The sequence below is a fragment of the Molothrus aeneus genome, chromosome 1 (assembly GCF_037042795.1).
Source record: "Molothrus aeneus isolate 106 chromosome 1, BPBGC_Maene_1.0, whole genome shotgun sequence".
Lineage (NCBI taxonomy): Eukaryota > Metazoa > Chordata > Aves > Passeriformes > Icteridae > Molothrus > Molothrus aeneus.
In genome coordinates this window covers 43,934,898-43,956,327 of record NC_089646.1, presented here as the reverse complement: position 1 = coordinate 43,956,327, position 21,430 = coordinate 43,934,898, and the positions used below count along the sequence as shown (strand labels likewise).

Here is a 21,430-nt window from a genome sequence, read left to right as displayed (position 1 = left end):
TCAAGAGCCAGGATGAGTTTTTGAGTTTGTTCTGAACTTTTAACCACCTTGAATACACTTCTAATAGTAACCAAGCCAACTCAGGCTTGTTTCCTAGAGCTGCTTTAATACATTTGACTGAAATATAGATATTCCTTCAAGTTTTTACATGAGGATAAAAATGACTGGTTACAAGCTGAAGCTTGTACATCTAAACCATCTGATTTAGGGACAGCCTTTTATCTTTTTGACAGCTTTGCATCAACCTGTTATACAATAAAAATCCTGAACATGTAAGACTCAAATCCACCCGTTGATGATGATATTTCCTAAAATAGATAAAATGGAAATGTCATGGATACTACTAAAAGCTTTTTACTGAGTGAGAAATAATTTTCAAAAGGTGGACACTTCAGTCACTGAAGTTATTACAAGAAATGCAATGTTTGGGAAGTGCTATACTCCCACAAGCATGTTACTCTGACTTATGCTATTTAATATATGATATTTAATATCACTATATATAATTATATCACATTTCAGCTGTAATATTGATGGCTGATCTCTAGATCACTATCTCAGTGATACCTTACTGAGGCTCCTGGTCTCCACATTGCAACCCACAGAATGTGAGTGAAAGTCAGCCCAGAAGCAGTGTATTCACATTGCTGTGATGCTGTGTCTGAGTTAAGCAGCTCCATCTCTCAGCTTTCTCTCTTTCCGAATCTCAGCAGGACACATTAGCTTCAGCTCTTTATACCTGTTGGGCTGACCCTGCTGTTGGCACCTGTTTGTGTGGTTGTCTTGGTTTTTAAAGAGACTTCTCCAAGGTATTGTAATTCACAGTATCCTCTGCAGGACTACAGGACGAAAAAGTCTTGATTCAGTCTTGAAACATACAACAATAAGCAGGATTTTACACAGCAATATTACTGCTTATTATGCATATAATTTGTGACACTCAAGTTACAGAAATACATTCCCTGACATTTGAAGCTTACAATCTAAACAAAATAAATTGCAACATACAAAAAGCAGAATCATTGTTTTCTTACTTTTAGTGTACATCTTGCTAACATATAGTATTGTGAACAGAGCAAGGAGTTAAAGGAGCTATTGTGATTTAAAAGAAAAGATAATGAAGAGAGTGATAGCTTGAGGAATTATTCTAAGAGTGGCTCAAAAAAATGCAGAGCAAAGGATCATTCATGACTGGGAGCTCAGAAAAACAGGAAAACAGTATAGCAACCAAAAATAGATTTTATATATTTACTTATCCATATTATTGAAGTTACAGACACTGGCCAAGGTGCTGTTGCACTAAGCTTCTTGCTTGATACCTGGATATGTGACAGAGATGATCCCAGTTCTACTAATTTCAGTAAGAGCTATAGAGGTATAACTCCTTTAAAGAGCAGGCTGAAGACTTATTAGCCGAAGACCAAGGTCAAAACTCATGCATAAATTTGCATTAATAAATGCAGGAACAGTGTGTTCAAATGCTGGTATGAGTCTTTTTCATACAGTACTGCAACTTTTGCTCACTACAACTATTTTCCTGTGCATCAGCAAAATAGCCATTTATAGGAAGTAAGGTAAATATTACAGAATGCAGTTTTGAAGAAAGGCTTGTTGAGAAGCACTGGGCTAAATGGTAATAGACAATATAAAAAAAAGCCATAGGCAATAGCATTCCTTTACCCCATTGGCTGATATAAGATTGATTAATAGTAGTAGTAGAATAAAGATATAAATTGAAGTAGTTCCATCCATCCAATAATTCCTGAAATAACATATTTCTACAGTATTTCTCACTGCAGATGTGTAGAATTTTAGGCCACAGATACCTCAGTTGTTCAAGTATATTGAATATGCTTTGGAGATTATTTTGACCAGAGCAAACTGATGGGTATCAGCAACTTCAAGTATTCCTCGATGTCTAGCTGCTCTCGCTTTCACTTTTTTACCTCCAATTTAAATGTCTTGGTAGCTGTTTCTGCTCCTGCAGCGTCCATAATGATAAAGGAGGTAGAGCAGCACAAGGTTAAAAATGGACAACAAGCAAACAGCAACATTAAATCCGATAAAAACATCTGTGAAGAACAAAAAATAAATGAAAAGGGAGTTAATGAAAGACATGCATGTATACCATTTTCTATGCAAAGCTAACAGTCTAATTACATATATGTACAATGGAAATATTTCTGGTAAGATCAAATTTACTGGCATATGCAACATAAGAACATATATTTCAATCCTAGAAATGTATAGATTGCTTTCTGTTCATAGGTGAATCTTACTCCCATGTTTCCATAGGGCAGGAGGGCCTATGTGTAGTTAATGAAAAAAGAAAAATAGTTTCATCAGGGATCAGCAGAATGGTGAATATCTGCAGTACAGGGGAAATAACGGGACTATTGAGAAGTAACATGTATTGCCTTGCTCTTCTCCTCCCTCCCAGAAATAATATTCAGGCAGGAAGAGGTTATCAGTTCTCAGCTGTTAGTAGATCATGGATCAGCTGCACTTAGTACAACTGCAGAAATACAGATGCACAAATCTTACCATGCATTTGCAAGCCATTTTTGCTTTGCATTTGCAGAAAGTCTGCTGTATCCAACATGAACAGGACCCTTGTATAGCACCAACATCCGTACTTCTCTTCGACATTTTCAACAAGTGGTGATCTGGTTTTGACCACAGCCTTTAGGCAGCTCCTTTTGTGAATATGCTAATTTAATTTCTACTGACATTCCTTGTCCATAGTAAATCTGGCCCACACTTAAAGGGAAATCTATTGATTGTGTGAAAGGTACAAAGTTCGGAGCCACTGATAAAATATCTGCCTCCATGTCCTATGTGGAAAATACAGAACTGTTACACTACCTTTCATTTTGTCTTTCTTCCCACATTCTTTTGACCAGTTTTCTGTAATCACTGGAGAAACTAGTTCAGCAAACTTCTCAAGTGGACAAGAAGAGGTGCACCCTGGCAAAGTGAGGAGATAAGGATCCTTTGAAGTGTCGTTCCGATAATGCATTTCGATGCTATATTGCCTGATTAATGACATTGAAAAGTTTTTTTTTAAAAGGTTCTTAAATAGAAGGTTTCCTACTTTGAGACAGCATGTTGGAAATAGGCTCTAACATCCTACTCTAGAACCTGTTCTCCAAGAGTGGAGGCTTTGTGAAAGACATCTGCAAAGCCCAGTTTTAAATTAACAAAGCTGTTACTTTAACTGCACAGATCAACAGACAGCTGAAAAGGTCTTTCTGCAGGCTCCTTGAATGGCACCAGCACTGGGCTCTTCTAAGCCAACTGGCTTACTGTGGGAGTTGTCTTGGAAATGTTCTTGCTATCATCTGGAGAATCAGGGAAATTTATTTTACCACTTTCTTCCCTCTCATAAGGCTTGTTTTACCTCTTCTTCCTGTCTTCCAAAGCATATATGCACATCCAGAAAATGTAATTTTCCCTAGTTTTAATTTGACTTTGTGCCTATGGCCTGTTAGTGAAGCATCTATTTAAATCAAAATTGTATCTTCTCACAATATTTGAGAGAAAAAAAGGTTTTGGGGAAGAGGGTAGCAAATTCTGAACACTCTTTCTTGCATCAATAAGAAGATACTTGCCCATTGCTTTCTTGGTAGAGTTCAAAAAACTGGCAAGCAGCATATGGTGGCAGTTTTCCATTGAAAATATTGAGAGCAATCTGGAGGGCCCCAACAGTGGTGTCATGCTATTGGAAAAAAAAAATCCATCCTTTTCAGTCAATTAAGTCAACAAGCATTCATCCAGAGTTATGAGACAAGAGTAGAGAGGGAGTGAAAATCAAGATAAAAGAAAACCTGTGTAAATTTGACCATAAAACTGTGTTCAGTATATTCACCATTGGGAAAAACATGTTAACTGATTACTACAGACAGCAGGAGGCATTTCCAAAGAGTTACTGCAGTATGTGTCTTACACCATCTGGCAGGACTTTGGAGACAGATACCGAGGGAAAGCAAGAAGTGGTTTGAGTAATAAATCTAGTTTTTCAGTCCATTTTATCTCTTCCTTCCTTCAGTAGTGTCTTTTGCTCCAAGGTCAGATTAAGGCACTGTACAGTAGTATAATCTAGGGCATTTCAAGTGAAGGTACAAGTACTTTTTTTTCAGGTAGTATACCAGACAAATAGTTGTGTTCAAAGATTATTCTCCTTTCTTCCACTTCAGAGTTTTTTTTCTATTGTTCCTTCTGTTTGGACTCATACAACGAAATGTCAGTTTGGCTTCTATTTTTATGGGATCTGTTACCCACCCACATATAGTTTCTTCATCTACCCATTATCCCTGCTTTTGCAGGGATCATAGGAAGAGGAGCTGAAGGCAGGAAGTCCAAACACTTTGGTGCATAAATTTTGCAAGCATCTTTAGGCGCATATGTATATATATCTATCTATATATCTGCCAGACCTATTTATACTATAGTCTAGCAGCTATGCTTTAATTAATATTCAGGTTCTGGAATTTTATAGGCTGATCAATTTCAAAAATAACAGTATACGTGAACTCAGGGTATTAAAGCAGAAGTGAATAATCTGGATGTACTGCTCTTTCCTCTTCAAAAAGAACATGGTAGTACTGGAGACATGTAGGAAGGACAGTGAGAAAGATATGAGGTATCAAGTAGTTTCTATAGGAGAAAAGATTAAATACAGTAGGACTCTGTCTTGGAAAAGGAAATATGGAAGAGGAGTGACAGAAAATACTAAATTCATCAGAGACCCAGAAAATGTAAATAAAAGCAGGAGTACTTTTTAAACAAAAGTCATTGTCACAGGATGTTGCAGATTCCAAAGGTATAAATGAATTTAAAAAGTAATTAGGCAAGTTGATGGAAGACAGTCTGTCAAGAGAGACTAAACACAGGGACAAATTCTGTATCAGGAAGGTCCCTAAGACACAGATTGCTGGAAGGTTTTATCACTCTCTGCTGTCTTTATTCTCACATTCATCCCTGCCTTTGGCTCTTGTTAGAGACAGAATAATGGATGAGCTAAGTAGATCTTGGCCTGATGAAAGTGGCCCTCTTCACCCTCTAAAATAAATAAAATAATAGTAGTAGTAATAAAAAAGAACCACAGAAGAGAGGTTTGGAGGCACAGCTGAAATTCTGCTATGTGCCAGTATCTTTGGAGCGCTTCAAGAAAGATACAACTAATAGAAACTGCACCATTGGGTTGTAGGAATAATGAAGGATAAAATATATATAGGTTTTTTTGCAAAATATAGTTTAACTAAAACTGAGATGGGATCCATGCCTATACTCTGTTCTTGTACTGATTGGTGTTTAGCTTTTTAGCTGAATTAAACTGTAGTGTATTATTCTTTCATTTAACTTAAATACTGGTAAAATCAAAGCAAGATTTATGAAAGATGAAAATACTCACTGCAGAGTAGACCTCCATTTTTGTTGGTTTTGAAGAATTGGCAGCTTGTTTAATACTGTTTAAAATAATATTCACAAGGACACCTTAAAAAGATGGAAAAAAAGGAAGTGGAAAATGAAGGTATAATGCTTGAATGGAAACAAAAAAGACAAAATAATGTGAATATCAAATATAAGACATCTACTCAGGCCTCATACTCATTTTTCAGTTTAATACAATTTTGTAACTACAGAGAAGATATTACAGAGGAGAAATATATGATTCATCATCCAGGTCAAGTGAAGAAGCAGGATTCACAGGAAATCATTTAGAACCATCCTGAGAACTGGTGATAATGACACTTCCAGTTCTGTTATGCTGAGCTCTCTCCATTCTTTTTTTGATTTTTTGTAGTGTTGGAATAATGACAGCTGTGCTGGTCTCTTCCTCTCTACATGCCAAAGAAATATTTTAACTATTTACTTCCAACATGTTACACGTTATTGATTCTTTGCTTTTTCCAAAGCTCTTTTGTACTTCTTCTCCAGCCCAAAGGTATTCTAAAACCAATGGGTAAACGTAGCAGAAATTCCCTGAAGCACAGTTTATATAATTCTAAGGAAAGAGGATGTAATTGGTATGCCAGTGAACATTAAATAGTCCTGACCATTTGATATGGGCATTTGCCAGCTAATAGGCTTTATTGCAGATTGGAGCCAGTAATTGCTATATATTTGATCCAGTGATGTGCATGCCTAGGTAATGGATCTGCTAGTATTTCTTTACCTAGATCTAGGCTGCACAGTAGGTGCATTAGAAAGCCTAGCCTCAAATGTTCCAGCCTGCAAATATTCAAACTCAATTGTTTGGATTTCCTGCTCATGGATACCTGGGGATCATATGATAAATTCCAGGGTTGTGTCCTGAACTAGTGTCAGAATGTGCAGCACAGTCTATGTGCCCCCATTTTGGAGCTAAGCAGTAGTTCCCAGTTCTTGTTGTTCTCACAGTATAGACATAACTGGAATCTCTCAGCTTCTATTCTGATCAGGCTGCTTTGGAGCAGCTTTATATCACTCAGAGAGCTACAAATATGTTGCCAGTATTTTGACACAATGTATAACCAGTACATCAAAGGGAGAAAAACAACAGTAAACAAATAGAAGAAATGTTGGAGAAACAACTAAATCTAACCTACTATAAGGTAAGTAATGATCATAACCATGAGGGCCTGATTTATTCCCTTAGTTTTCTATAATATTTATAAAAAGTTCTAATACCTTTAAAAATCTGGAAAACCTGAAGATATTAATTTTTATGCCTTGTTGTGGTATTTTATCCGTGCAAGTGCCAATGTTCAACACATATTTGGATACTTAATATGGCATCCAATGTCCATAGTTTCAAATCAAGGGTTTGTTTGAATAATTTTGCATTAGTGAAGTGACAAGATGTTGCATTACCTCCTCCTTTCTTAAAGCTATGCATTTTTTGATTTACCTCCTTGTAGTCGTGATTTCTCTTCTGTTTTATAAACACCAAATAATGAGAGTAAAGCCAATTCTGCCAGTTTTTCCATCTTGTTGATTACATCTTTAGTGGCCCATACAGGGAGAGTGTAATTATGAATATCCTAGTGATAAAGGAAAACAAAGGCATGTTTATAATTCACTGGTTTCCATCATCCTATCATCTACCCTCACACTACTTAGTTTAGACTTTCTGAGGCTGTCCTGCAATTCTCTGTACAGTATGGTTTTACTCCAGAACATGCCCTGAAACAAATTTTGTGGGAATGGGGATTGGCCTGAAGTGAGTGAATGGGCAGAGCAGAAGCATCTAAATGAAGGAGATTCCATATAGGTATAATGTGTTCTTGCTATAGAGATACATGTTTTTGGTGGGAAATATTGAAGACATATGTCTTCTTCTCTTTCTTTCTCTAGTCTTCAGGTTATAAATGTCTATTTTTTTCTGCCTTTCCATACAGTTGTCCACATACCAGTTGTATCACTGTGCAACTAGAGACAAATGTCACTTTTCAGTCATGTAACAGTGATGGTGTCTTATCATGTTTAATTACCTCAATTTGTAGAGGATATGTTCAAAATCCTTCATGCCCTACTGGTAGTGACTGGGGCCAAATGGAATTATCCCATGCTTGGGGTCAGCTTGGGCATTTTTTAACTGATAGCAATCACTGTCTCAAAAATTTTTAACTGATAGATCTTTCATGATCTCTCGTGTTCAAAATCATAAGTATTTTTGATGTTTACCTTTTAATAGTTGAAAGCTAATAATTTCATTTCTCTGTTAAAAATCACAAATCTATTATAGCTATCATGCTGAATAATTTTATAGCAGCCTATTGGGAAGGGAAAAAAGGGAATAATGGGAATGGTAAAGGTTCTTAAGACATGAAATGGAAATTACAGTCTCCCAAGCTGTAGATCCTGTTTTTCAGATATCTTTTACCAAAGCACTAAAATATAACTTAGATTCAAATTGAAAAAAAACAACAAAAACCAAAAAACCCAAATGTAGGAGACAATACAACTCATTCCTGTGAAAACATATTGCCATGGTTTAATTGAAACCCAAAGCTGGAGTTATATTCCTCCCCAGCATCTATTGATTTATTATTACCTCACAATGGAGAGTGTCATATGTATTCCACAGCTGGAAATTGTCCAGTATTTTAAGGTGATTTAGTTCAAGCCCTGTGTTAACCGCCATTGTTTGCAAAAAATCCTGTGGGGAAAAAGTGAAGAGTATACCACAAATGCTCAATACACCTGGAACATACATGCAGATAGATTCACTAACACCCAACCCTTTCACAGAATTTTCACAGAATTAAAGAATAAGCTGGGTTTGAAAGGACCCATAAGGATCATTGAGTCCAGCTCCTAGCCCTGCACGTGACATTCCTAAGAATCGCTCCATGTGCCTGAGATCATTGTTCAAATGCTTCTTGAACTCTGTCAGGCTGGTGCTGTGATCACTTCCCTGGGGAGCCTGATTGAACTGAGTGGTTCAGTGCCTGACCACTCTCTGGGTAAAGAACCTTTCTCTAATATCTAACCTTGGGGATGCAATGGTCTGGTCAGAGAGGGAGAAAGCTAGATAAGCTTTCCCATGAATCGGTCTGGGAAACTTTAGGGAGCTGGAGAGAAAGAATTCTAAACAATCTTCACCTGGTGTTTTGTAATAAGCTGTTTTACCCATAAGGTTGTTTACAAATGGGTGTCTTGTTAATTAGCCAGTCATGTGAAATGTATTGATTAAATGACAATCAGGTCCACCTGTATCAGACCAGTGTATAAAAGATGCAGTTTCAGTAAAATCAGGGCTTTTGCCACTTTGCCTTCTGACCTGACTCTGTGTCATCTCTGACCCAATGGTGATGTAACCTAAACAGGGGTTTAATTTTTTTCAATTTGTTTTTGCATTTTAGCAAAAGAAAAGGATGCAATTCCATAACTTCTACAACTTAGTTGCCTTCCTTTTTCTCACATCTTGGTTTTGTTTGGATTTTTGTTTGCTTGGCGTTTTTTTCCTCTTACCATGTATGGTTGTATTCTACTTTGAAATTCTTTAGATGTTTGTGTTTCATGCTGAAGCTCATCAAAACGAGGACAGTTGGGCAGAGGGAAGTTCAGCCTCTGAAACATGAAAAGGAAAACTTAGAATAGTTCTAAAATTATCGATACCCCTCTGTTTTTTCTGTTGCTGAGATTAATAGTGTAATACTTTTAGACAGATTTACAGTTGTGCTAGACCTACTCAATAATTGTTTGTTTGGGTATCTTAAAAATGAATTCAGTTAACATAGTGAGTAGACTGGGGTAACTTGACTCTTCAATGGCTACTTGTTTCTGTGATAGCTTGATTTCCCTCAATTTAACTGATTTTGGCAGAAAGAAATGGCACGTGTCTGTCAAGGGGTTGCTTTGAGAAATGGGTCAGGGTCCATGATCAGGAATTTTAAAAAGCTACAATTTCTTTCTCATTTTCTGCATTCCCCCAGATGTAACTTAACTCCACGTGGTACTGGAACCTGAACTGCTTCTCCATCTACACATCCAGCTGTCATGTCTTTGGAGATAACCAGGGGATTATGGTAAGCATTTTAAGTACCACTTAATAGACAGACCTTGAAACAAGAGTGACAGATTGTTCTCCTGAAATATCAAAAAGCTAAGGGCTCTGTTCTTCTTTAGGGAAATGGTTCACATTTAATTATTCCAAGTGTGTGCTTTACAAGTTCACGTGATAATACATATTTGATCTGAACAGCATGTAAATACATGCATCCTTCAAACTCTGAGCTGTGGCAAATATGGTTTATATCAGTTGCACAAAGACAAATGATCCCTGATACAGCATAAAATGTCAGCAAAAAGCCATGGTGAACAAAACAATCTTGTGCTGGTTCAGCACTTTATGCCTCATCACTAGAGTATTTTTGACCCAGCACTAGTATTATCCTGTAACATTTACAGACTGCACTTCCAGCATATTTCCAGTGGGACATTGGCAGCAGCCACCAACTGACCCTAGCCCACTTTCACTTGGATAGGTTTCCAAGGGTGCAATTTTTCTGTAACAGTAGCACACTGAGGATGAAAGCTCAAAGTTGCAATATGAGACTGGGGAATGTTGTTTAATTACACAATAAGAAATGTTTCTCTTGCTGTATGTCTTAATTATCCCTCTCTAGGTGTTATTAATTAAGCCACTCCCTTTGGCTTCATTAAGCAGTACTCAGTACTGTTGCCTGTCAAGTCTTGATAGATCTCAGTGACTTAAAAATAAACTGTGATTATGGTTTTTTTACAGGACTGTACCTGGCTTCAGTTTCCCACTTTGTGTTGCTTGTGGCTTAAACATACCTTCAAACGTCTGCTTGGTTTAACAAGGGAGCAATTTTTTTTTCCAGGTGGTTTGCATTATAAAAGGCATTTTGTGCTGCTGCAGAGGTGTGTTTGATGGAAGCATCAATACTCACTCCTGAAGAAGCCACAGAAGCGATGAGGCACTAGAGACTCCTACAAATGAGCTTGCCTTCCTCAAACAGGTTGTTCCATTGCACTGTGACTCCCCTAAGGGCTTTGAGGTATATAATAAGGCCAAACTCTAACCACCCTGATGTTTTTCTTGTCTTCTGGTGAAAGGACTTCCTCTGTTATTTAAATAACAATGACAGTGTTCTTTTCTGTTCAGGAACAGGGTTAAGTTTCTGGCTGAATCACACTTGCCTAATCCAGTTTTTGGGAACCCTTTCTCCCTGTACCTATTTTCAAACGTGGTCTCTAAGAATGGAGCAACATCAAAGGGAGAGAGGTGTGGCAGCCCCCTAATGAGCGAGTCCATAGTCTGATATTGGTGATGGGCAGTTTTGTAATAGGGAGTTTGTACAACTTTCCTTAAAGTCAGCTTCTCCAAGTCCTCAAAGCCAGAAGTAAATGAGGCTTTCTGCTATTACACTCACAAGCTTTTTGTACAACTTTCCTTATAGTCAGCTTCTCAAAGTCCTCCAAGCCAGAAGTAAATGAGGCTTTCTGCTATTACACTCACAAGCTTTTTGTACAACTTTCCTTATAGTCAGCTTCTCAAAGTCCTCCAAGCCAGAAGTAAATGAGGCTTTCTGCTATTACACTCACAAGCTTTTTATCCTTGTTGGCCACACTGTTCCTTACACAGTCCTTGTCACAAGAGCAACTGAAATTAAAATCTAAACCTGAGTCAGACAGAGTGAGCTACATGAAGTAAAACTTCTACAGGACCTATGACTCAGGTAGGTCTACTCTTATGATCTGCAAGAGAAGTGCTAGGGTTTCATTAAATGTTTCTATAGCACTAAGCATAAAATAGTCCTTGTCTGTAATTAGAATGCCTAAATGCCACCAGAATAGGAAGGTAATAATTTTGAGATCATTACAGTGGCTGGTGGAAATTCAATTCCTTGAATAAACTATGGAAAAAACTTACCAAAGAGACAAGATCTGCCTAGTTGAGTGGTGTTTAGAAAAGCACTTGTTTCCTGTAAATATTTAGGGCAACTTCCCTAGAATACTGTCCAAAAGTGTTCTGGTCAGGAGAAATAACCTCAGCGAAACCTCAGGTAGTGTGTGTGGTAATTCAGGTGTTCTGCAACTATGGAAGGAGGATTTTCATGAAGCTGTTACAGTTGACCTATGACATACTTGTCAGCCAGTAGCTGTATTTGATATTTTCTATTATATTGAACTAAAAAAGCTTAAAAATGCTCTTTAGCCATTTTCCTTTTTTTCTGTTCTTTTGCTTCTGTGAGAGATTAAGACTTTATAGAATGCTTCTAGCCAGTACTCACCTGCTCTGCTGTTTTTTTAAAAATGTGGACTGGAATGGGTTGCCAGAGAAGCTCAGGGTTCCAAATTTGGCTGCTAGTTGGTGGAAAGAGGCCAGAAAGATATGACTGGGCACTCATAATGGTGCGATCATAATCTGTACTTTGGATGTAAAACTGAAAATAGAATGGCAAAGAATTAAAGATAAAATGGAAACTATAAAGTATTAGGGAAATTTTACCCAACTTGTCAATACTGACTTCTTGTTTTTAGTGTTATATTTTTGCATAAAGTCAAAACAGTGAAACTGTAACTCAGCTTTCCAGGGCCCTACTTCAGTTTCAGAAATGGAATTTTCAAGGCACCTTTTAATTTGGAATCTAACCTCCAGACTGAACTGAAAGAATAGGAAAACTTGATTTCAAAGAAGGATGTTCTCTATCTTATTTTTCTCTATCTTAACATTGATATATATGATTTCATGGTGGACAGGTTAACAATTGGACTTGAAATTTATAAAGGTCTTTTCCCACCTAGACCCTTTCTATAGTCTATCAGTGATCAGGAATGTTAAAGCATTCAAAAATATAAACTTCTCTTGGAAGCATAGCAAAGGTCTTTCATACCTTCCTATAATGCATGCCTCCTAAACAGACCAAAATGTTAGAGGTGTCTTCCTCACAATGGATCTGTAGTGTATGGTAAGCACATCCAAAGAGCTGTTACAGGAGGAAGTGTGTAAGCATGGCCCATCACATGATAGGTATTTATCTTTCAACAGACTAAAACAATAATGGTCACGGTACAAATTCCCAACTCATTCATCGTGGAGCTGTTCAGTTTGGGAAAATTAGATTGTGAAAGACCCAAACAGAATGTAAGAGCTGAAAAATAGACTTTATTCTGTGTTTACTTTGACATAAGTCTGTCTTTCAAAAATGTTCTTCTATTACCTGAATTTCTCCATTAATGAAATGAGTATGATAATGTGCTTTTTTAAGTCCATAGTTCTGCTATGCCAGAGAAATGTGCTGCAGACAGATCTGCTCTATACCTCTTGCCGGTTGTATGTGCTGTTCAAGAAGCTGGAATATCGTTTCCTCATATATTGTCCAAGTTCAAATAGCTGCTGCATTCCAGTCTGTAAGGCAAGCATATGGGTGACTACTAGATTAAGGTGACTGGAGACTTTTAGTATAAAAGTGTCTTTTTCTTTTTTTTTGTCTTCAGCAATCAGCTTTTAAGTGATCATTAACTGTTTTGTATGATATACTGTTATTGTGGTTTGACCTCAGCTGGCAACTGAATGCCACACAACTGCTCTCTCACTCACCCCTGCTGTAATTGGGGAGAGGATCAGAAGAGTAAAAGTGGGAAAATTCCAGGGTTTGAAGATGGTTTGATATGAAAAGCAAAAGCCACACATGCCAGCAAAGCAGAACAAGGAATTTATTCACCACTTCCCATGGACAGGAAGGAGTTAAGCCTCCAGGCAAGCAGAGCTCCATCCCAGTTGCTTGAGAAAACAAACAACATCAAGCTTGAATGTCTGCCCCTTCCTCTTTCTCCACCCAGTTTTATATGCTAAGCATGGCATCATATGGTGCAGTATATCTCTTTGCTCAGTGGAGACCTGCTGTCCCAGCTGTGTCCCCTCCCTACTTCTTGTGCACCCCCAGACAAACCCAGGGTGGTACAAGAAGCAGAAAAGCCCTTGAATCTCTGTAAACCCTGCTTAGCAGTAACAAAAACATTACTGCTGATAACATCCCTGTGTTATCAGCACTGTTTTCAGCACAAAACAGAGCCCTGTACCAGCTCTCTCTCAGCCAAAATCAGAACAACTGTGTACATTGCAGGTGATCTAGAATTTTTAATAGAAATGTTCACTTTTATCTATGAAGAAGTTATGTGTTCTGAAGTGCTAAGATTGCAATGTTTGCTACAGAAAGGCAATGCCCCTGACTCTGTACAAATACTATTTCCGCAGTGCTGTAGATCTGTAGACACCGATCAACATTGTCCTTTACAATGTATGTCATTTAGTGACAGCTGAGAGAGGATGATTGGCAGCCTAGTATTTATCATTGTCATTGCTCTGTTATTTATCCAGCCTTATACATTTGTGGCTTATATTTCTTGCCTTAAGTAGATTCTTCTGTCTTTGCTTTGGTGTGCCTGCAGTTGTCTTAGGTTTCACACTGTCTTTTCTGTTATTTATTTCTAAAGACTGAGCTGAACTTTTAAACTTCTACTTGTCAGAGAAGTATATTCCTACTACTGTTTCTAAAAAGATAACAAAATAGAAAAAAGCTCTGAAAAAATCAATGCCAAAGTAGGAACATCTTAGTACATAAGCTAGTAATAAGATAGTAATGCATTGTTTCAGTGTGTGAATTTTACAGATCTTTCAAACCCCCTTCAAACATTAAATACTGAACTGTCTCTGTTTCATACTTCTGCACCATGATAAAATGTTATTAGGAAATGCATTGGCTTTGTTTTGCTCCAGAGCTTCATATATCAAATAGTCAAAGAGCTAAGGCTTGATGTTAAAATGCCAGAGCAGCAAGTAGGTTCAGTGAATCCTACTGAAGCTCTGGACTGCAAGTGGCCTTGTTGGAAGACACATTGTCCCCAGAAGCAACCTTCACCTGCAAGTCTTCTCTTGTTTTGTGAATTGGTGGTTGTCAGTCCAATGATGAGATGTGGACTTGTCACTTGACTTGGTGGGCAGGTGTTGTATCTTTACCCTTTCACAGGGCTCAGTGCTTAATGGTCATTAGAACTTCATCAATGTTAACAGTACAGTGTTTAAACTTGCCATTTGTTTGAATGCAGACACATTATGAAGAAGTTGTTACTTTTAGGTAATTATAAAGCTATGATGAACAAGATTTCAATTTAATAATAACTAAATGAATAATATTGCAAAAATGTTTATGAATTACTGGTATTGGTATTTGCTAATAGCAGCTAGCAGAACCTGGGATTTTTGCTAATGCTTTTGAGACACATACAAAAAATATCTTCCCACTTCCTCTTTTAATAGCATTTTAAAGTTCTTCTAAGAAAGTCAACATACCTTGGTGAGCTGTCCAAATCCCTGGGGCCATTCGCTTTCTTTGTGTAGATCAGTTGGAAAGTTCACAATTGGTGTTCGGTCACCGTGTCGGAAAAGCTGACAATGTAAGCAATAAAAACCCCCTGAGTTCATTACTGTTAACACTCCTTTCTTATCTAACTAGAAGTGAAGTATATATTATACTTTCAGTGTCATTTTTCAAATGAAAATGTCGGAGAGTCTACAGAAACCTGGTCAAGTAGGATGTGAATATATTCTTTAAAATCAAGATTATGTATAATTATATTAGAATTAAGTGGGCATAAGCCTGATGATTTTTCTTTCTAGAACATTAATCACCCAAGATGTTAATAGTGGGACTGTGTTCACAGCTAGGCATCTAGACAGGAAATATGACTGAATTTTGGAAACTCAATTCTTCTGAACATTAAGCCAGTTACTGATGTGCTTAGATTAGTATTTAATTACTTTGTCATAGACACTTGAAATTTTTTTGTAACCTTTTTTTCATAGCAGTATCTTTAAAAGTAATTCTATGTACGCATGGATCTTATGCTCAGTTTCTCACTCATCCTAAAATATAAAGATAAGAGTATAAATATTTACATTGTTGGCTTAATTAATACTTTATTAGTACTTTTACATGCATATATAAAAATATTTTTAAAGTCTTTAGGATTTTATTTCTATCAAATTCAGTGAGAGCAAAGGAGTTGGTTGCTTTACTATCCTGAACAGTCCAGCATGATGAGTATTAGTGTGATGCATTCAATCATATGATTTTTAATCAGAAAAATTAAATTACCTTTTTGTATTTTTATTCCCACATACAAAGGAAATTACAGCCCTAGATTAAATGATTCTGTAAAACTAAATTATCCCCTCTAAGCATATGCTGCATGGGCTTAAAAAAATTAAATCCACGGAAGTTTCACATGAAACAAAATGCTGAAATAGAAATTCACAGGGCTCCAGACAACCTTCCAGGATGCTGACCCAAATTGTTGGAAAAATTGCCTTTGCTTATCAATGTTCCCATCACCAACTTCTTTCCTGACTTAGCACAATAAAATGACAATGTACCAGCATGGTATATTTGTTAATAAAATGACATTTGTGCCCTAATACCTCAGTGGTACATAACTTGTTTATAATTAATACTCTCCATTGCCTCATTAAGCCACATCATTCTTGCCCAGACATCAGAGAAGGTTGATCACACTAGTTAGTTTGCCACTCCCACTGGGAGGTGTTTCACGTTTATATTTTTCAAAGTAAACACCAGTGGTGTGACTTAATGTTTTAATTACAACACACACCCTTTCCATCAGCCTTCTCTAGTAATGGACACAAACCTGTGCTAGAGCAGGTACTTCAGAGATGGAAAATACTGTCCATTAAAGGCAAATATAATTGGATTTCTCCCTCTGGTTGTTTCTACAACAGGCAACAAAGTCTGCTAGAGTATAAGTTACCATTAGAACATGTAGAAGACTGCTAATTATGTTTTTTGTTTTGCCAGTTTAATTTCACTATGTGGCCAACCTAAAATGAATATTTTGCAGTGAATTGAAGAGGGTCTTCACCCTCATTATCAAGGTTGTTGTTTGGGTTTTTTTTTCCTTTTCTGTGCAATTTTTAATCCTCTTTAAATCTCATTTGTTATAATTTGGAATCTCTGTTGGTTCTTTATAACAATTTCTCAGTGCACCTGTAGTGAGCAGGAGAATAAGTTACATTGTCTGGTGGCTGATTCAGCTGAGTGCAAGAAAAATGGGTGATAAGGACTTTTGTGCTACTGCTCATTTCCTAATGCTTATGTACATAGGTGTCAGGTAGGATTTATTAGTTTTTCTGGATAAGCTGGTACCTGTGTCAAGAGTGAAGGTTAAATTCCCAATCACAGCATAGCTGCATCCTCTCTTGTTAAATTATCCAGCTTCACAGCAAAGCATTTTTATAGGTAATTGACAATTGCTCAAACTGACTGACATGTTTAAATGACTAATTTTTATGTATATTTTAGGCAATACCTAACAATAGATCAACATTTGGCCATAAATATGCCCTTTTTATTACTGAAAAATTACTGGCAACATGTTAGATCTTAAATACTGGTTTGTGATATTTTATGTTCAATGTACAGCATAACCCTGAGTGTGTCACAACAGTCACTGTCACAACAGTCGCAACAGTCAACCCCTAACAGCTTTCAATAAGTCAGAGCAGCATTTTATCTGAATAGAGGTTAGTGTGCAAAAAGATCAAGATCAAAAGAGATATTGAATATATGAGCAGGTGATATAAAGAAAAAGATTTTATTTCTTTGTAACCTTAAGAAATTAAAGGAGTGGGGATGTGCTCTTCTAAAAAGAGGCACACTTTCTTTAAGTCCACACAAAATAGGAAATAATTAAGCTCCTTGTTCATATTTCTTCACCTTCATTGTGCAGTGTCACATAAATAGGATATGAACACTAAGCTGGAAGCAGCAAGAAGGTAGCAAACACTTAAAAAAGCAGAACCCCATTTTTAGGAATTGAAGGACAAAGCTTCTTAGCCATCTGGTTTCTGTATGTGCTCAAACCTCCGTGCTACTTCTGAAAATGACCTTGCTTCAGCTCCAAATGAAACAATGACTGCATGAACAACCACTTAACCTAAGTGGTTGAAAGACCACTCATTCACTCACAGCTACATCTTAGGAGACTTTTTCTAAAACTTGAAACTGTGTTTTTCATTAGAACACCTGATAGGAAAAGAAGGTGTATCCCTACAGATCTTATCTTACTCATCAATATGAGTTTCTCAACACTCATAATTTCAACTTTTTTAAAAACAACTTGATTCTTCAAATTAATTTAAAAATATGTGTGCTGCAGCATTTATTACTCCTGGCCTACTGATTGCCTTCCTGACCTTTCAGGAGACACAGAACATGGCAGAATGAGAGAAGAGGAGCAAGGAAGCATCATTAAAAGTGAAAAGCCCCCAGAAATCAAGAAGGAGGTGATGGTAAGGGGAATGTACACAAGAAGAGCAAAGCAGATCTGTTTGGTGTATTAATTTTGGCACTCTTTTTGAAGTGCTTCATTTCAGTTCTCAAGAGCAGTAGGTGGGTAATTACCAAATCCATTACTTAATTCCATTCTGATACAGCTTGAATCTGATTTGGTGTCTGGGTTCATCCACTCACTCGTGGTAACTTTGTGAGCATGATCACTTCATATGAAAATGGTCACATGACTCAGACTTTGGCCAGCATTTGTTTCCATTGTTGTCAGGTGAAAAATCATATTGGAGACAATCTGGTGCAGGGGAGGGGGGTGCACCGAGAATATGGCATGTGTAGCACACACACACATATATGTATAACATCTTCATTTAGAAATGCCATGAATTACAGTGAAGTATCTGTCTCTGAATGATAGTGAGCCTCTTGCAGACACTTTCATTGACAGACTTAACATTAAACAAAAAGATCTCTTACTTTGAAGCCAGCAGTAGGAAGGGAGAAACAAAAGTGAAGTGAAACCATGCCTGTTTCCCTGCCAGTTCAGGGAAACCAGATGCAGAAATACTGAGCATGTTTAGTCAAGGTCTCAGATGGCTTGGCTTGATTAGAGAAATCACGTTCAGAGATAACATGCTCAGTCAACACTTCCTATCCTGAGTTACAAGAAGAAAAACACAATGAAACCACAGTGCCTCAGAAACCACACCTCTTGGTATATATGACAGGTGAAATGTGTGTGTGTGTTGGAGGCAGAAGGTTCAGGTCAGAACTTCTTTAAACAGAGGCAATAAATCAGTGCTTCATTTCTACTTGGGTGCCTGATTGTCCTACGTATTTCCTATTTTCTTCTTTAAATTTAAAGTTTGTGTTTTTAAATTTAAATTCTGCCTTTGATCTTAAATTCATTGCACAGGAGTTGTGGTAAAAGCTAATGTTTACATGTAAGCAAAGAAATTTAAAAAGCATTTTAACAAATTGGCTTGAAGTAGAGCTTTTCAGAGAACAGGGCTTGTGGCCAATAGTTAAAATGCACAGAGTCAGCACTGTTGGAAGTTGTGAGGAGAGAGTGAGGCACCTTCCCAGGCATGGCACAGTTCTAGAAGTGAGAAAAAGTGAACATTTACCTGTGTTTCTTCATCCCTGCAGATGTATTTTATATTGTGCAGTTCTGCTAAGGAAATTTTAAAAATTCTTTATGACAATTTTCACACAGCAGTAGTACTCACAGGTGAAAACATAGTAACTTACAGGACAGCTGGACAATGGTCAGAAAGATGCCTTTCAGATTTACCTGACTGTAGCAATACCCTCATTATATCCCATTATATCAGAGGTATATTCACTGATGGGGTCAATTCCTATGCTGTATATTTATACTAGCAATTCTGTTTCTGTGAAAATTCAATCAGTGATTTCAGAAGGCAAAATTCAATACAGCATACATAAACCATGCCTTGAGACAAGAGATATATATTGTGATAAGATTAAACCTATTGTAACATTTTATGTGATTGGTCAGCCTAAGCAAAAGTAACAAGATTAAAAGAAAGACAGCCTAAATGAAATTTACCTACTATTTAATGTTTATTATGATAAGCTACCCTAGAAAATTTTTGGTTGGTTGGTTGGTTTTTTGGTTTTGGTTTTGTTTGGTTTCTTTGCATATTTTTGGGGTTTTTAAATTTTTTGTTAGGTTATGGTAAGCACAATTATGGTAAGCAGATGATTTTGGATAAGAAGCCTCTCTCTTCAAAATGGTAAACATTTCCAGTAACTTTCTGCAAAATCATTGCTTGTCAAAACACAATAACAGTAATTCAATAAAAATCTCATTCCTTTCAAGGAGTTTATGCTCCAAGGCTTGCTGTCTACCTGTTTTCATCCAGTTCTCCCTGTTACCATTGGAAAAAACATGCAAGTATGCATGTTTTTCCAATGGTAATATGGACATGCAACATTCTATATGCAGAATGTTACTGGAATTAGCGTCAGGTCCCTGCTATGAGTGGTGTCTCAGCAGGAGCAGGAACTGGTTTTTCCTGTGCACTCTGGCCTTCCTCCAAGCTGTGCATGCACAATGCACCCAATCTGGCTATACATGGAGTACTCTCTCTGGAGCCAGAAGATATATTTTGGATACAGTACTTCTGCACACATAATGTCTCAAATAGGGAAAGGCTGAAGGAGAAGATCTTCAATTGCCTATTCCTAAAACTTCATTCCAAACTCCTCAACTTTGTACAGAAAAACTTCCTTTATACTAGCTATTCTTTATCATTATACCTTTTATTTAAAAAACGAATGAATAGGACCATTGTTCAACCTTTGTAATCCAAAGTATTACATTGAATTAATGTCTTTTTTTCTAAAGGTATTTGGAAAAGTGACATTGAAGTAGTGTTTAGCTACTTTGAAATAGAAAATGGCCCAGCAAAAGAATTATTACAGTCTGTTTTCAGTCTAACCGAAGTTAATACAACATATCTCTCAAATCTCCACTTAAAAACACTTGTCTATTTAGTTTCTCAGTGTACTGCTGTGACAATTCATTTATTGTGAAATGGAAAATATTTATTTTGTGTGTTTATGTATGGTAACTTCTGTAACATGATAAGCTTCATCTTCCAAGCATAGAAGAGGTAGTCCATAATCACCAGCTCTAACACTGCATTGGAGTGTCATCTAAATTAAGGAAGAATAGGTAAATGTGGACTTTGCATCTCTTAATTCCTCTGCACTATGCATCTACCACAAAGTCAGTAATCTTGAAATAATAATTAGGAGATTAGGAGATGAAATAATTAGGAAGATTAGGAGATTAAAATTCTAAGAACCAGAGACATTTTTATCTTTCTTTAGGTGAGGTCTTTAAACTCAGTAAGCAAAAGGGCAGCAGTACTCATTTCTAAGTTTGAAGACAAGCAAAGAAACTGTACACCTTGTCTGGTTCAACAGACATGTAATTCTGTCCCTATATTCCCCACAACAAAACAGAGAGCAAATCTACTTACTACAACCACAAACTTCAGTTCTCGTCCTGCAGTAGTCTGTTGAAGCAGAATGAGAATAATGTGAAAAGAAAAACACAGGATCCTAGACAAGCTGGGAAGCTGTATCACACCCATCCTGACAGGAGAGGAAAAAGAGACTTTGTAGCTCCAGCAGCTGCTCAGGCTCAACTGTGAGACGTCAGGCTGTACCTTCAGAAGGGGTGGAACTGCCGCTGGTGCATTTCAAATCCAAGAGGAATGTTGTGTGACTACGCAACAAATTGCATCGCCTTTTGTTTTCAAATTACTGTTTACATTCTTTTTAATCAAATCATAATTCAGTTCCTTTTTTTCCTGTAATATTTTTTTTTCTTTTGGAGTGTGAGGATGAAGTTAAAATACAAAGGAATTGCTAAGCATTGCTGGTGTTTCAACCTACCTGTTCTGTTTTGACTTTTCTGTGCCTGGAATTTTTCCAAACTATAGCCACAAGGATGAACCACAAGCCAGGCAATACTGTTTCTCTTTGCTGCTCAGCTAGTCCACTTTTCAGCTTCCTTCCCCTCTGTTTTTTTTTTTTTTTCCCTTTTCACATTATCTTTGTAAAATCAGAAT

General features: G+C 37.0%; 1 protein-coding gene across 1 annotated transcript; it reads right to left on the bottom strand.

Moving 5' to 3' along the window:
• Positions 1-1,953: 1,953 nt before the first annotated feature.
• Positions 1,954-20,950, bottom strand: LOC136571394 (prostatic acid phosphatase-like). The gene is made up of 11 exons (XM_066571774.1): positions 20,837-20,950; positions 14,810-14,905; positions 12,779-12,865; positions 11,748-11,900; positions 8,959-9,057; positions 8,039-8,143; positions 6,893-7,025; positions 5,414-5,496; positions 3,612-3,718; positions 2,866-3,035; positions 1,954-2,072 (listed from the first exon to the last, which is right to left on the bottom strand). The coding sequence occupies exons 1-11, from the start codon at positions 20,948-20,950 to the stop codon at positions 1,954-1,956; spliced, it is 1,266 nt and encodes a 421-aa protein (XP_066427871.1).
• Between the last annotated feature and the right edge of the window lie 480 nt (positions 20,951-21,430).